Source organism: Lepus europaeus, chromosome 14 (assembly GCF_033115175.1).
Source record: "Lepus europaeus isolate LE1 chromosome 14, mLepTim1.pri, whole genome shotgun sequence".
NCBI classification, from domain to species: domain Eukaryota; kingdom Metazoa; phylum Chordata; class Mammalia; order Lagomorpha; family Leporidae; genus Lepus; species Lepus europaeus.
This window is the reverse complement of record NC_084840.1, coordinates 87300796-87315461: the sequence shown is the minus strand read 5'-3', so window position 1 is coordinate 87315461 and position 14666 is coordinate 87300796. Positions and strand designations below refer to the sequence as shown.

Genomic DNA, 14666 nt, shown 5'->3' with positions numbered 1-14666 from the left:
CTTAAAAAAAAAAAAAACAAATAAGTGCATTTTATGGGGTTTCATGTGAATTAAAGGTAGTAATTTATACACAGGCTTTAGCTCAGTACCAGGTAGAAAATAAGACTTCAAAAATGGTAGAGAGGCTGGACATTTAGCTTAGCAGCTAAGATGTCAGTTAAGACTTCCACCCCCACACTGGAGTGCCTGGATTAGATTCCCAGCTCTGGCTCTGGACTCAAACTTGCCCTCTAATGCAGACCTTGGGAATCAAGATAGCTCAAGTAATTAAGTTCCTTCTGCCCACACTGGAGAATCAAACTGAGCTGCCTGTTCCCTGCTTTGACCTGGCCCACTTCTAGACTTTGCAGACTTCTGGGGAATAAACCAGTAGATGGAAAGCTCTTTCTCCGCTTCTCTCTCTCTACCTCTCTCCATCTCTGGCTCTCAAATTAAAAAAGAAAAAAAGAAAAGGGAAATTTTTTTAAAAAGTAAAATAATTGGCAGATGGCCTTGTTATGAATTGAGTCTCTCCCAGATTCACATAGTGAAGCCCTAGTCCCTGATATGAACATATTAGATACAAATACAGAAAAGTATGATACCTTTAAAGAGATCATTTAATTAAGGTTAAAAGAGACCATAAGTTGGATTCCTAATCCACTATAACTGGTATCCTTATAAAAGGAAATTTGGGCCTGCCCATCGGCCTCTGCGCCTGTCAGTCAGTCCCGGGGTCCTCGGAGCGATGGTGCAGCGGTGCTAGGTTGAAGTATTGTATTTTGCAAAGAGTGCTGAAATAGCAGGAGTTCGTTCCGAGACCATTTCTGTGCCCCAAGAAATAAAAGCATCGCAGCTGTGGAAAGAGATAGAAGCTCGACATCCTGGGTTGGCTGATGTTAGAAATCAGGTGATATTTGCTGTTCGTCAAGAATATGTCGAGCTTGGAGATCAGCTCCTCCAGCTTCAGCCCGGAGACGAAATTGCTGTTATCCCCCCCATTAGTGGAGGCTAGTGCATTTAAGCCATGTAGGAAAGATATGGATGATGTTGAAGAGAAACCTAAGGATATAATAAAATTCACTGCTGAGAAACTTTCCGTGGTTGAGGTCTCGCAGTTGGTAATTTCTCCACCCTGTGGTGCAGTGTCCCTGTTTGTAGGGACTACGAGAAATAACTTTGAAGGGAAGAAAGTCGTTAGCTTAGAATATGAAGCTTATCTACCAATGGCAGAAAACGAGGTCAGGAAAATCTGTAGTGACATCAGGCAGAAGTGGCCAGTCACACACATAGCAGTGTTCCATCGACTTGGCACACAGGGCTGCATCCCTTGAAGCTGTGAGCTATGCCATTGATAATTTAAAGGCCAAGGTGCCCATATGGAAAAAGGAAATGTATGAAGAGTCATCTTCAACTTGGAAGAGAAACAAAGAATGCTTTTGGGCAAACAATGATTAATCAGTTATATTTTTTAGCGCTCTCATACTTGGGTAAAGTTTCACCATTGATTCCTCTGTGATTTTTCTCCTCCACAGATTGATAGCTCACCAAAGCTCAGTGTATTATAACTGTGGGGCAAAACAGAGAGAAAAAGCTAAAAAAGTGTGTATTTAGGATGAAGGGTTACTGGGAGCTAGAGCCAAAGGGAAGACAAGCAGTAGTATAAATGAGAGGGAAAGCGTCCGTGGAGGACATCTTTCCATGACTAAGCCTAGTTGTGACCCCGCTTACACTGGGGACTGGCAGCTGCTCATCGACCTCGTCTCAGACACGGCCTCCCCTTCAGCCTCCCATCCTGATACTTATTTTTAGAACTTAATATATTTTTTTAAATAAGCCAATAATTTTAAAAGTTTACAAATTTTCCCATTTTTAAAAATTCAGTGATAATACCTAAACTATTTCATATTCTAGAGATTTCTAGTAATTTAGAATCTTTAATCTTGACCATAATACTTGTTGCATTTTATGGTTACTAATATTGTATCAGGGTACAAAGCAGCATGAAATTGTTGTAAAACTACCATCAACGTGTTTTATGTTAAAATATTAGTTGATGTCTAAAATTTGACTTCCAGAAATTGTTGTAAGGAGAGTAATATAAAGAAGATTATATGTTTATTTATTAAAGCATTTTCAGATTAAAAAAAAAGGAAATTTGGACACACATCAAGGACAATGTGAGAGACACAGAGAGCAGGTGGCCATCTGCCAGCCCATAGAGGGGTCTCAGCAGAAGCCAACCTTGCTTACAGTTTAATTTGGACTTCCAGCTTCTGGAATCAAGAGAAAGAACCCTCTGCTGTTTAAGCAATACGGTATGTGGCAAACTAACACAATACCAGTGCTTACTGCAGGGTCTCTTGGCTCTTACCTTTTCACTAGTGTTTAAATATTTCCATGAGCTTCCTTCTATATAACAGCACCCAAGGAGAAACCTGACTCCACAGTTTAAAGGGAGTGATAGGTCCACAATTTAATCCGGAGCCTTTTGGCTTGGGTCAGTATTGATTCTGCATAGAAAAATAGCCCAGATATTTATATGAAACCATCACAAATGAAGAACATAATGTGCACTATTTAAAAGTATAATATAAAAGTTATTCTTCACTGATTTGCTCTGATTTCTGAATGTACTTAATGTATAGAAAGTTGTTTCATAAAATGTACTGAAAATCGTCATGGTAGACATGTTTCAGTGGTGGATTGGAAGCAGGTTCTTTTCTCCCCCTTTGAATTCTATTTATGTATTAGCATTCCTATCTGTATGTCATCATCAATTAAATAGTAGGTTTAAAAATGTTTACATCAACGTAGAATGGAGTCACATTGATGTTGTATAGAGTGTCGCATGCAAAGTAAATAGGATCTGAGCGCTTAGCAGAGCATGTTTCTTTTTCCTTAGTTTGCATTTGAGTGCTAAGCAAGCAAATGTCGTCCATCCCCAGCCTTGCTGGTTCCTGTTTTCATCCTCTGACCTGTTGTTATTAGTGTAGCTTCTCATCCTCAGGACACGATCTAATTCCTGCCAAGGATGAACTCACATAAGTTTTATCTCCACTATTTCATTCAGTTCCACCCACATCAAACTATGGGTGTGATCTATATGAGGACTTTAAAAATGAATCATTCCTTTATCTTCAATCATCCTGGCTCCTCATAAGTGTTTGGTCTTCCCAGAAGGAAATTGTAAACCATATTTCAGAATTTTTCCATGGGACTTGTCTACTGCTATATTTCATGAAAAAGATGGATGTCTGTGGTGAGTGTTTAGCCTAGCAATTCAGACACTGCTTAGGGTGCTCATGTTCCGTATCAGAGTACCTGGGTTTAATATATGGCTCCAGCTCTTCACTCCCTGTCAATACAGACCCTAGAAGACAACAATTAATGCCTCCAGCAATTGGGTCCCTGGGAAACCTGGATTGAGTTCTTGGCTTCTGGTTCTGGCCTTAGCCACTGTGGGCATTTGAGGAGTCAATGGATAGATGGGAACTCTGTCTCTCTCTCTCTCTCTCTGTCTGTTCATCCCCTTTCTCTGTCTCTCAGATATATAAACTAAAAAGATAATTGTTCTTCTTGGGTATTAACCATATCCTATACCTCTCTTGTTTATCTCTTACTCAGGTAAAATGTTAGCACTGGTGAGTCAGACCTAAGAAGCCCTAAAACCAGAACTGTTCTGTTAATCCACCCTTCCGACTGCTGTCAGAATCACGGAACTGCAAACAAATTGCAAGCAAGGAAAGTCTGAACTGACTAGTGTATTCAGAAAACGCACTTCTGCCATTAAAAGAAATTTCCAGAAAATAAAGAAGATTCTGATAACAAAATCCAAATATGGAAAATAAGCTTTTAAAAACTCCTTGTTTGAGGGGCTGGCACTGTGGCACAGTAGGTTAGTCCTCCACCTGTGGCGCCAGCATCCCATGTAGGCGCTGGTTCTAGTCCCAGCTGCTCCTCTTTCAATCCAGCTCTCTGCTGTGGCCTGGGAAAGCAGTGGAAGATGGCCCAAGTTCTTGGGCCCCTGCACCCACATGAAATACCGGAAAGAAGCACCTGGCTCCTGGCTTCGGATTGGCGCAGTGCAGCTCTGGCCATTGTGGCCATTTGGGAAGTGAACCAAAAGAAGGAAGACTTTTCTCTCTGTCTCTCCCTCTCACTCTGTAACTCTACCTCCTAAATAAATAAAATCTTAAAAAAAGCCCTTGATTGCAACTGAGAAATTTTCTTATAATATCCTTGTTCCACTCTCTGCCAGAGGGAAAACCTTTCTCACAAGGTAGACAATCAGCCCTGGAGGTTTTCTCTAAAACAGCTATATCTGACAGGCACATCCAGGACCCGTAAGGAGATGTTTGTTCCTATTGTAAGAATTCTAAAAGAAGCAGGGCTGACTGTGGAGAGAGATTTTGCAGAAGGAAGTGCCTGGCAGCCAGAGAATTCTCTCCAGATGGAGATGCACCAGCAGATGTGTCTCCAGTCAGGTGGCAGGAGCCCACAACACATCACCCTCCTCCAAGATGCAATTGGAATGAGCTCAGCGGGAGCTCCACTTGCACTTGACCCCCAAGGGACAGCACACATGTCACTCTCTGTGAGTTTTCTACCTTTAATTTATTTGGTTCACTGAACCCTCATTCAACAGTTTGGTAACCATAATTCCCCACCACAAGTCTAGTTCACAATCAGAAATAGGGAAAGTGCCCTGCTCTGTCCACATTCATACAACATGAATTTCTCCCCTACTATCCCAGGGGTGATAATCTAGCCATCAAGAAGCAGCAAAATAAATAAATAAGTAAATAAATATATAAAAAACTTTTATGAAATTACAACAACTGTAGCACTTAGTAGATATTGCTTAATTTTTGGTCATTTAAAAGGGAATGTCTCCATATACTATTTGGCTATTTTGTTTAATTATATCTTAAAACTAGGAAGGATGGTGTAGTTTTAGGGGAAGATAAAGGAAAGAGAAAGGCAGCAAAATGAAGCAAAGGAAGGTAGAAGAGAACATTAGTTTTCCTAGTTTTGTTAGCTTGCCCCCTTTAGTGAGCCCCATTAATTATCTGGTTCCTAGTTTGTTAATCTGTTACATGAAGATCTAAGCAAGCAGTATGGAATATTGACATACTATATTCAAAGACCTATTTTGAAGATCTTTGTTGTCACTGATAAAACAAACAAAAAAAATACATAGGTGAAGTCAAATCAACAAATACGTTATATACCAGGGTCTCCATGTAGAATGGTGGTACACATGCTGCTTTCTATGGAAAAGTCTGTTTCATTTACAAGAGTAAACAACACACCTCTAACCCTGTAATCCCAAAATACAAACTTATAAAATAAAAAATACCCAAATGGAGACATCATACTCATAGAAAAATGAAAAGCTAACACAAACAAAACCATGCACAGTGTAGCATGCTTGAGAAGTATTTGAATCAGATATTGAAAACGTTTTATCCTAAAATTGGTACACTGATTTTTTTCTTGCATTCATCCTTTCAATAATGAGCAAAAACATTTCATTGAAAAGAGCCTGACTGACAGAAAGAGTACAAAAGATAACACCTTGAAGCACACTGCTCCAGACTTAGCTGCAACAACAATCCCCTTACCTGAAGTTTGTAGATGGCGGCTCAGGGTATCCAAAATGAAGTTCTCAAGGGCCGGGGTTCATGTGGTAGAAAATAAATTTCCTCTTTGGAATACAGAACTCAGAAACTAAAGTGTAAGTTGGGGGTGAATCATCACACCTCTGTGTTCTCAATATAAATGACATTAACTGGTTCTGATCAAATACCCAGCGTTTGCCCTTCACAGCCCCCTACCTACTGCTTAACACCTGATAGTTCTCAGGGTACTTCTTTTTTAATTGTTTATTTATTTTGAAAGTCAGAGTTAGAGAGGGAGGGAGACACACACACAAACATACACACACACACAAACACACAGGAGAAAGAGAGAGAGAGAGAGAGATCATCCATCCACAACAATCAGGCCTAAGCCAGGCTGAAGCCAGGAGCTTCATCCACATCTCCCACACGGGCAGCAAGGGCCTCAGTCCTTGAGCCTTCTTTTGCTATTTTCGCAGGTGCATTAGCTGGGAGCTGGATTGGAATTGAATCAGCCATGACTTGAACTGTACCCATATGGGATGCTAGCCTCTCAGGCAGTGGCTTACCCCTCTGCACTGCAATGTCATTCCCCTGAAGGTACTTTTACCTCAGGTAAGCTCAATGCCTTAGGACCATATTGAAACAATCTTTAAAAGATAATGAATATTCAATCAAAACTTCTTTTATAATCCTATGTTTATCAGAAATTACCATTTGGGTTACAGAGATTATTTAAATTATTTTTATTGATCTGTATATCAACAAGGGCATCTTAATATAATAAATGTTGAAAATCCCAGGCAGGATAATAATTATACCAGATTAAAAATTTGTTCAGAGGAGGAATTTAATCTAGAACATGGTTTTTGATTTGTTTTGTTTTACATAAATTTCTTTATCAATTAATAATTTTGTGGAGAATGAGGATAATTGAGGATATTATTCTGTACTAAGAAGTTTGAGGATTGATTTAAATCATTTTAACATCTTAGAAGTATTTGAAAACTATGAAAAATTGCTTGCATTGAGGAGAAGAATGAGTAATTTAAATAGCACCAACAAGGCATTTGTGGGAGACAGCCAGGGGAGATAAGAGGGGAGCAGTCTGGGACAGTGCTGCCTAAACAGGGCTACCCTCCTAGCCACTGCCAGACTAGTTCCCTCAAGCTCCACTCCTGTGTCACATGGCAACAGTAGCCTGAGGTTTTGTGAGACCTTAGTTCTGTGGAAAGACTAGCAGGGAAATTGGCACAGGCTCCCTTCCACACAGACTGAACCATAATCTAGATGTCATCAACGCCGGTGACCACAGTCACCGAGAATGTAGACTAGGGGAACTTGTAAAGTGTAAACATCTATGACTTCAGAGATGTGAGGTCAGCATTGGCTTTCTACAAACATGCATGTGAAAAAACAGTGGGATGGAGGCAGACTCCTATCTGTTCCTGAACATGGGAGACATGAAGACTAGCAAGTAGAAAGAAGGATTCTTCCTGGAGTCCCAGGTGGTGGCTTAGCAACTGCCTTCCTCCACATTGGTGGTCCAGACAATGATGAGTCACATTGCATTTCTCTGTTTTTAGTAGTACCCATGTCCTAACAACCAAAGCCGAACTGTAGTTGGCAAATAAAACAAGCACATATCTAAGAGGGTCCAACCACCTGAGAGAGGAAGAACAGTCACATCTTCAGAATGAAATAGAACCATCAGTGATAACTTCAATTGGAAAGATTCAAGTGCAGCACACACACATACACATACACGCAAGCAATTCATAATTTCATGATTAAACCATTTCATACATGAGTTTAAAATTACAGTTATCATTTAATACTAAATTAAAAACTTGGAAATTCAATTATAAGAAATATCTCAAAGCACACACAAAAAAATTCAGAACTAGAAGTAAATCCAATAATCGAATATAAGAATAATAAACAATCTAGCAGGAAAAGAAGAAATGGACTTCTGAAAAAATTCCCACATAGTCCTCAAACGAAGAATAAATCTATACATTTTGAGAAGTGAAGAAGTAAATTGAGAAATAATATAGTCTACAGAATGAAGCAGCACCTTCAGGAAATAGAAGAATACCATCTCAAGATAATATTAAAAGAAAATATTGTGAATATGCAGGTATTTGGAAACTATATCAGACTCATGCCCTACCTGAAAATATTTTTGGAAAAGCCCTTGGAAATCAAATAGCAATTACATCTTAGTTGGGAACCCAGAGTGGGCAATAAGTAAATATTCTACAAATGTAAAGAAAAAAGAAAGCTAGAATAGCAACTTGAGACAATATTTTCTTTAATTAAAAAACACGACATGATGAGGAAGAAGAACATTCTGTTGTAAAATAAATTTTAAAATCTAAACTGTTAGTATTATAAATTTAGTGATGTGCTTTAATCTGCCTCTTTGAGTAAAATCGATCAAACAATCAATTAAATGAGGGCAGGCATTTGGCCTAAAGGTTAAGATATCAGTTGGGTAGCTTGCATCCTATATTGAAGTGCCTGCATTTAATCCTTGACTCGGGCTGCTGACTCCAGCTTCCTACTAATGCACACTCTGGAGGCAGTAGTGATGGCTCAAGTATTTGGGTTCCTGCTACTCCAGTAGGAAACCAGAATTGATTTCCCCACTCCCAGGTTCAATCTCCAAGACACTGAGGGCATCTGAGAAGTAAACTTATGGATGGGAACTGTCCCTCAAATAAAGAAGCACAAAAAAGAAATCTGAATAGGATATAACTGGTATACATTTACTGAACAGAAAATTTAAAAGCTTTTACATTGACTTTTATGAGAGGCAAAGATGGAGATAGTGAGAGAAAGGGAGATAGAGAGAAATTAAGAGAGACTGAATGAGAGAGAGAGATTGCTCTCACCCAGCAATCCCTAAAAAGAGGGACACACTTAAAATTGACTTACTATCGTAATTTACAAAGCACCAAAGAAACAAAGAGTATTTGTGTTCATTTTAAGAATAAAGAAAATAATTGCAACAAAAGTCAAATTCAGATCTTTTATAAGTGAAGTCATACAGTATTTGTATGAATTTACTTCACTTAGATAATGGCCTCAAGGTTCATACATGCTATATAATATACCAGCATACCTTCCTTTTTTCATGCTAAATAATATTTCATTGCATGCATATATCACATTTTGTTTATTAATTCATTGGTTGATGAACATTTGTGTTGATTCCACATTTTTGGTAGTATAGTTAAAGCTGCTTTTAACATGGATGTACAAATATTTCTTCAATACCCTACTTTCAGTTATTTTGGATATATGCCATGCAGTAAAATTGCAGGACAGTATGGTAATTCCATTTTTCAGTTTATGAGGAACTCCCATACTGTTTTCCACAACTGTACCATTTGACCTCTCCACTAATGGTGCACCAGAGTTCCAGTTTCTATACATTGTCATAGTTACTATTTTCTGTTTTGTATAACATTAATTTTAATGGAAGTTAACTATACCAATGCCAAATGAGTTTATTTAATGGAAAAAAATAGAAGGAAATGTATACCAAATTAGGAGAGGGAAACAAGCAATAACCATAAATATATGAATGATTAAAGCAGTCATAAAAATATATGTAAAACTTTCTGACAAGACATTTGAAAGTTGAGAGGAAATGGATGATTTCCCAGCAAAACACATATTGCCAAAATTCACCCAAGAAGAAAGGGGAAACTTAAATACATCAGTTACCAAAAGAGAGTTTAGAAAAAGACACTTAAAGATATACCATTGAAAAAGGCACCAAGAACAGATGGATTCCCAGCTGAGGTTTATGTAACATGAATTTTATATAACCTTTAAGAAAGAGAGCTTTTCAAAGTTAAATTATTTCAGGACTTGGGGAAAAAAGATGAAAGACCTCCCCAATTCATTTTACAAAGGAAATACAACTCTTTTAAAAATCTGATAAAGATAGAACAATGGAAGAAGACTGTAGATAGAGCTAGTTGATAGACACTGGCTAAAAGCTTATTAAAATGTGAAGAATTATGTTATCTATCGAGTACCTAACACGTTCCATGCACTTCACTGTCAGAAATATAGGCACAAAGTAAAAAAAAAAAAAAAAAAAAAAACACAAATCTGTAGCACATCCTCACGGAGCTTTTCACCTAGTATGAAGAGCAAGATACAAAGCACAATAAAAAGTTCATATATTCCTAATGTGTTAGATAATGGTAGGTGATGGGGGAGAAATTAACCAGAGAATGTAGACAGAATTGGTGGTGAAGAGGGAAGGATCTGGGTATTGGAGTGATTGATTTAGGCTTGTCAGCAAGAGATCAGAGAGGATCAGTCGCATGTGACTGGGGACACTGTGGGAAAATCATTTAAGGCATAGGGAAAAAACAGTGAGAAATCCTGAGGAGCAGCACAGAAGACAGTGCACCTGGACAAAACAAACATAAAAAAGTTCAAAAGATGCAATCACAAAGGTATCAGGGCACACATCACAAGTAATAAGGAGTCTGTCCTTTAAGGAGATATTGGAAGGCTTTCAATGAAGAGCTGGCATTGTACGGCTTCTCTTTAAACTCTTTTGGTTTGGTAGCTATATTAGGATTGAACTGAATGGGAACAAATTAGGAAGTTTTTGCAATAATCCAGGCAGGAATTCGCGGTGCCCAAGATTAGAATGGTGACATTGAAGATGATGAGAATGGTGTGAATCTGAATATACGTATATATAAAAAATTGCATTCCTGCAGTATTTTCCTTTAGTAATTAAAATATTTTTGTTGAGTACCTAACCATGTTCCATATACTCTACACTGTATTAGAAATACAGAAGTTGACCAAAAAAAAAAAATCTCTATTACATCTTCATGGAGGTTTCATTGAAAATACATGCAAATGCTTTTTATCCATATAAAATCAAGATAATAACTTGATGAATTGAATTTTTGATATGAAGTAAAGGAAAGAAGTGATCAGGATTATCCCAAGGAACAGAGCTGGAGAAGCCATAGTGAGACTGAAAGACAGAGGGATGAAAAAATGTGGTTGAGAAGGAGTAGAGATCACAAGGTGAATTTTAAATATTGTAAGTCCAAGATTCCCATTAGATATCCACATGGTATTAAACTGTAGGGTGGATTTAGGAGATCTGATTTATGATAGGCTGAGTTTTTATCTGGAAATAAAAGCATGGAGAGAATAAGTATATAGTTGTTACTTGGAGCTGTGAAATTCAGGTTGCAAAGAGAGTTTAAATAGAAAAGCAATATTTCCAAGGAGTAATTTCCAAATGAAGATTATTTCAATGGAGTGCAAAACCTAATTGGAAGGGACTACCTTAAAGAGGAGATATGAAATGGAGAAAGTACATGCAGACAACTTGGAGGAGTTATACCATAACATAGGGATAAAAACAGCAATAATGGATCAGAAAAAATTAAATTTTAATGATTGGAAGATTGACAGCATGTTTGTATATTGATAAGGAAGACTAACTCATCAAAAGAAAGGAGAGAGCATGTTTGTAGCAATGTCCTAAGCAAGCCGGAAGAGAGAGGCATAATATAAAGTTAGAGGGAAGATCTTTTCTTTTCTTTTAAAAGCTGTATTTATTTATTTGAAAGGCAGAGCTACAGAGAGAATGAGAGAGACACACAGAGAGAGAGATCTTTCATCTGCTGGTTCACTCCTCAAATGGCCACAATGGCCAGGAGCCTGAAACTCCATCCAGGTCTCCCGCAAGGGTGACAGGGTCCCCAGCCTTGGGCCATCTTCTGCTGCTTTCCCAGGTCATTAGCAGGGAGCTGGAGTGGAAGTGGCATGGCTGGGACTCCAACTGGCGCCCGTTTTGGGGATTCCGATGTCACAGGCAATGGCTAAGGCCAAAATTCAGGGCCTCTAGAGGAGGCTTTTGCTAAAAGCAGCAGGAGACACTGAACAGGAGCAGTGGTGATCTGCGTGGGAGGGAGCCCGAGAATTTACTTCAGATTTATTTCCATTCCCCACAAAGTGATATCAGCCACCAAGGATAAGAATGTAGGGGAAAGTGTAGCAAGTGTGTGGAAAAGCAGAATGAAAGGTGAAAGGACTATGGAGATATGATTGGTAGATAGCTTTCAGAATTTGATTAAAGATTTTTAGTTTACTCCATCCACACTCATCCAGGAGAGCGTGGAATGTGGGCATGGAGCAGGCAGAAAGATAAATTATTACTTGGTCATGTAAAATCTATTATACAAGTATAAGCACAAAAAGAGAAAATAAGCAAAGTATTCTTTAAATTTCTTCTTAGCCATTCCAGTTTAAAATTTCATGTTAAAGAAGAATAAATTTGGACTGCTTGGGTGAAATATAAATGTGATTATTTCTACAAAACAAATGGAACTATTTTAAGTGACAAAATGTGAACTTTTAAAATTAAAATCAGAAATTAAATACATACCCCTTCTATTACCCTTATCATTTAGTATGGCCTTTAAGGTTCTAGTCTTTGTAATTAGATACAGAATTAAATGATTGGGACAAAGTTTACAAAAGATAAAATTATCTCCTTTTATTGCATAATTTTCTAACTAGAAAATCCAAAAGTGTCTTAAGCAAATGAAATTAACAAATATGAATTATTGCAGTTCAATAAAGTGTGTGAATATAAAACAAGCATGTGGAAACATTACATGTTTTCAGTCTTATTAATGAGAACTGAGATGAAAATGAGAAAAATATCTGACATTAATGATAAAAACATGAGATATCTATGGATAAAATTAAAAAAAAAATAGAATCTATATTAAATATAATATCCCACTGTGGAAATAAAATTTGGACAAATGAAAACATATGCAATGTTCTGAATGAGGAGTCTTTGATACATAAAATGTTAATTTTAAAAAATGTAATATATAATGCTAATTATTAGGTAAAATTATATTTGAATTATATGAACAAGATATTTATATGAGAAAATAAATGTCTAAGAATAGCCAATAAAATTTTAAATATGAAAACTCAGAAGGCAATGGTTTGGCTTACCAGATACCAGAAAAACCATAAAGCCATTAAAATAAAATTAATGTAGGATTAGCACAGAGATACCCAAATAGATGGAATGGAAGATCAATACATGATAATGACAACATTTCTATGTAGTGAAAAAAATACTCTTTAATAAATGCGACATTTAGAAAAAGTACAACTTAAGCACTATTTTGCTTCATATAAAAATAAATTCTAAGAGATTAAACAAAATATTTTAAAATAATAGAATAACATGGCTTTGAAAGAATACCTAAGTGAGCAGAGACAAATCCAGATGGCCCTGGAAATTCACTTCCCCACTTCTGGCAGGAAGTATTTTAATAGAACTGAATTAGAGCTCCCCTTTCTTCTGTCACCACATGTGTTTGCTGCATCCAGCCCCTATACTGTTCTAAAATGATAAAGGAGTCCATATGTACCCAACACACTAACCTCTGCAGAATGGCAAGAAGTTGAGTACCACCCACTATCTCAGTGAGCTACTCTGTTTACGAGTATACTTTGTATCTTTACAGCTGTTTGCGTCTTTGTGCACTTTACACAAATGGGGTGGCCACAGATATAATTTAAGGATTGGATCTAATATGAATATGCATATTATCTGTGTTTTATGTTACATATAAATATAATCAAAGGATTTAACAGATATTTAAATCTTAGAAGCTACAAAAATTTACATCTTCTAGTTTATAGTAGTAAAGTATTTGTATGATATAATATATCACAAATAGAGAAACAATTATTTGGGGTGAATTTGCCAATATATAACCACCCAAAGATGTCAGAAATCCAGCTAAGGAGGACAAGCAATCCAATATAAAATGAGCAAACAGTGCAAAGAGGCAGTTTATAGAAGTGCACAGCTAAATGGCTAGAAAACTTATGACAATAAGTTCACATTTACAATAGAGATATGTAGATTACAGTTAACAATGAACTATAATTTTATATTGACTACACAGGGAGAAAAAATAACTGTTGTTACTAACTGAGACATAAAAAGATACTCTCATACATTAATATGAAAATGTAAATTATTAGATCTTTTTGAAAATATCACGGTATAATGGGATTACAGTAGTAGAAACATGTAAAACTGTGTGAATGTATGTGGAAAGAATTTTTGAAACAAAGAAAATGAAGTTTATAGTTTGATGAGTAATTAGGTGTTCGGGATCACACTAACACAAGATTCTAGACCTGGTTAAAGGCTAGTTTTAAAGTACATGTTATTGGTAAACTGGAACTGCTTCTTACAGAGCCATGTTAACTTAGCATACTTCTAGAAGCTAGGCAGAGATGTGAGAAAATGGCAGACATTTTTGAGTGAGAACCCCAAGTTCAAACACTGCTTTCCATGAGTCTCACTTCAGCTTAGTATATAGAAAAGTAAAAAAAAAAAAAAAAGTTCCAACCCAACAATAACAAAAAATAACAATATATAAAATCACAATTTTTCTGAACTCATCTGAAAGTTGATATTGCAGTACAACCAAGGAATCTTAAATCTAGTGAGAGATGGATCAAGGAGTGAAGGGATTTAGAAAGAGAGTGAGCATCTGAGAGAGGGAGGCCAAGCAGCATACAAGCAGGTAAGAACTCAGTTCAATTTCTCGATACATGATTAAAGTTTGCACCTATACCAACTGCAGAGCATAGAACTCAACATGGTGGCCGGTGCCGCGGCTCAATACGCTAATCCTCTGCCTTGTGGCGCTGGCACACCAGGTTCTAGTCCCAGTTGGGGTGCCGGATTCTGTCCCAGTTGCCCCTCTTCCACAGCTCTCTGCTGTGGCCCGGGAGTGCAGTGGAGGATGGCCCAGGTCCTTGGGCCCTGCACCCCATGGGAGACCAGGAGAAGCACCTGGCTCCTGGCTTCGGATCAGCGCGGTGCGCCGGCTGCAGCGTGCCGGCCGCGGCGGCCATTGGAGGGTGAACCAACGGCAAAGGAAGACCTTCCTCTCTGTCTCTCTCTCTCACTGTCCACTCTGCCTGTCACAAAAAAAAAAAAAAAAAAAAAAAAAA

At 37.5% G+C, this 14666-nt stretch overlaps 1 protein-coding gene across 1 annotated transcript; it reads left to right on the top strand.

Annotated features, from left to right (window-relative positions):
• Positions 1-695: 695 nt before the first annotated feature.
• Positions 696-1572, top strand: LOC133773907 (molybdopterin synthase catalytic subunit-like). The gene is given in 2 exon segments (XM_062211447.1): positions 696-1291; positions 1293-1572. Coding segments are annotated over 2 exon segments (522 nt in total). The 5' UTR covers positions 696-914; the 3' UTR covers positions 1438-1572.
• The last annotated feature ends 13094 nt before the right edge of the window (positions 1573-14666 follow it).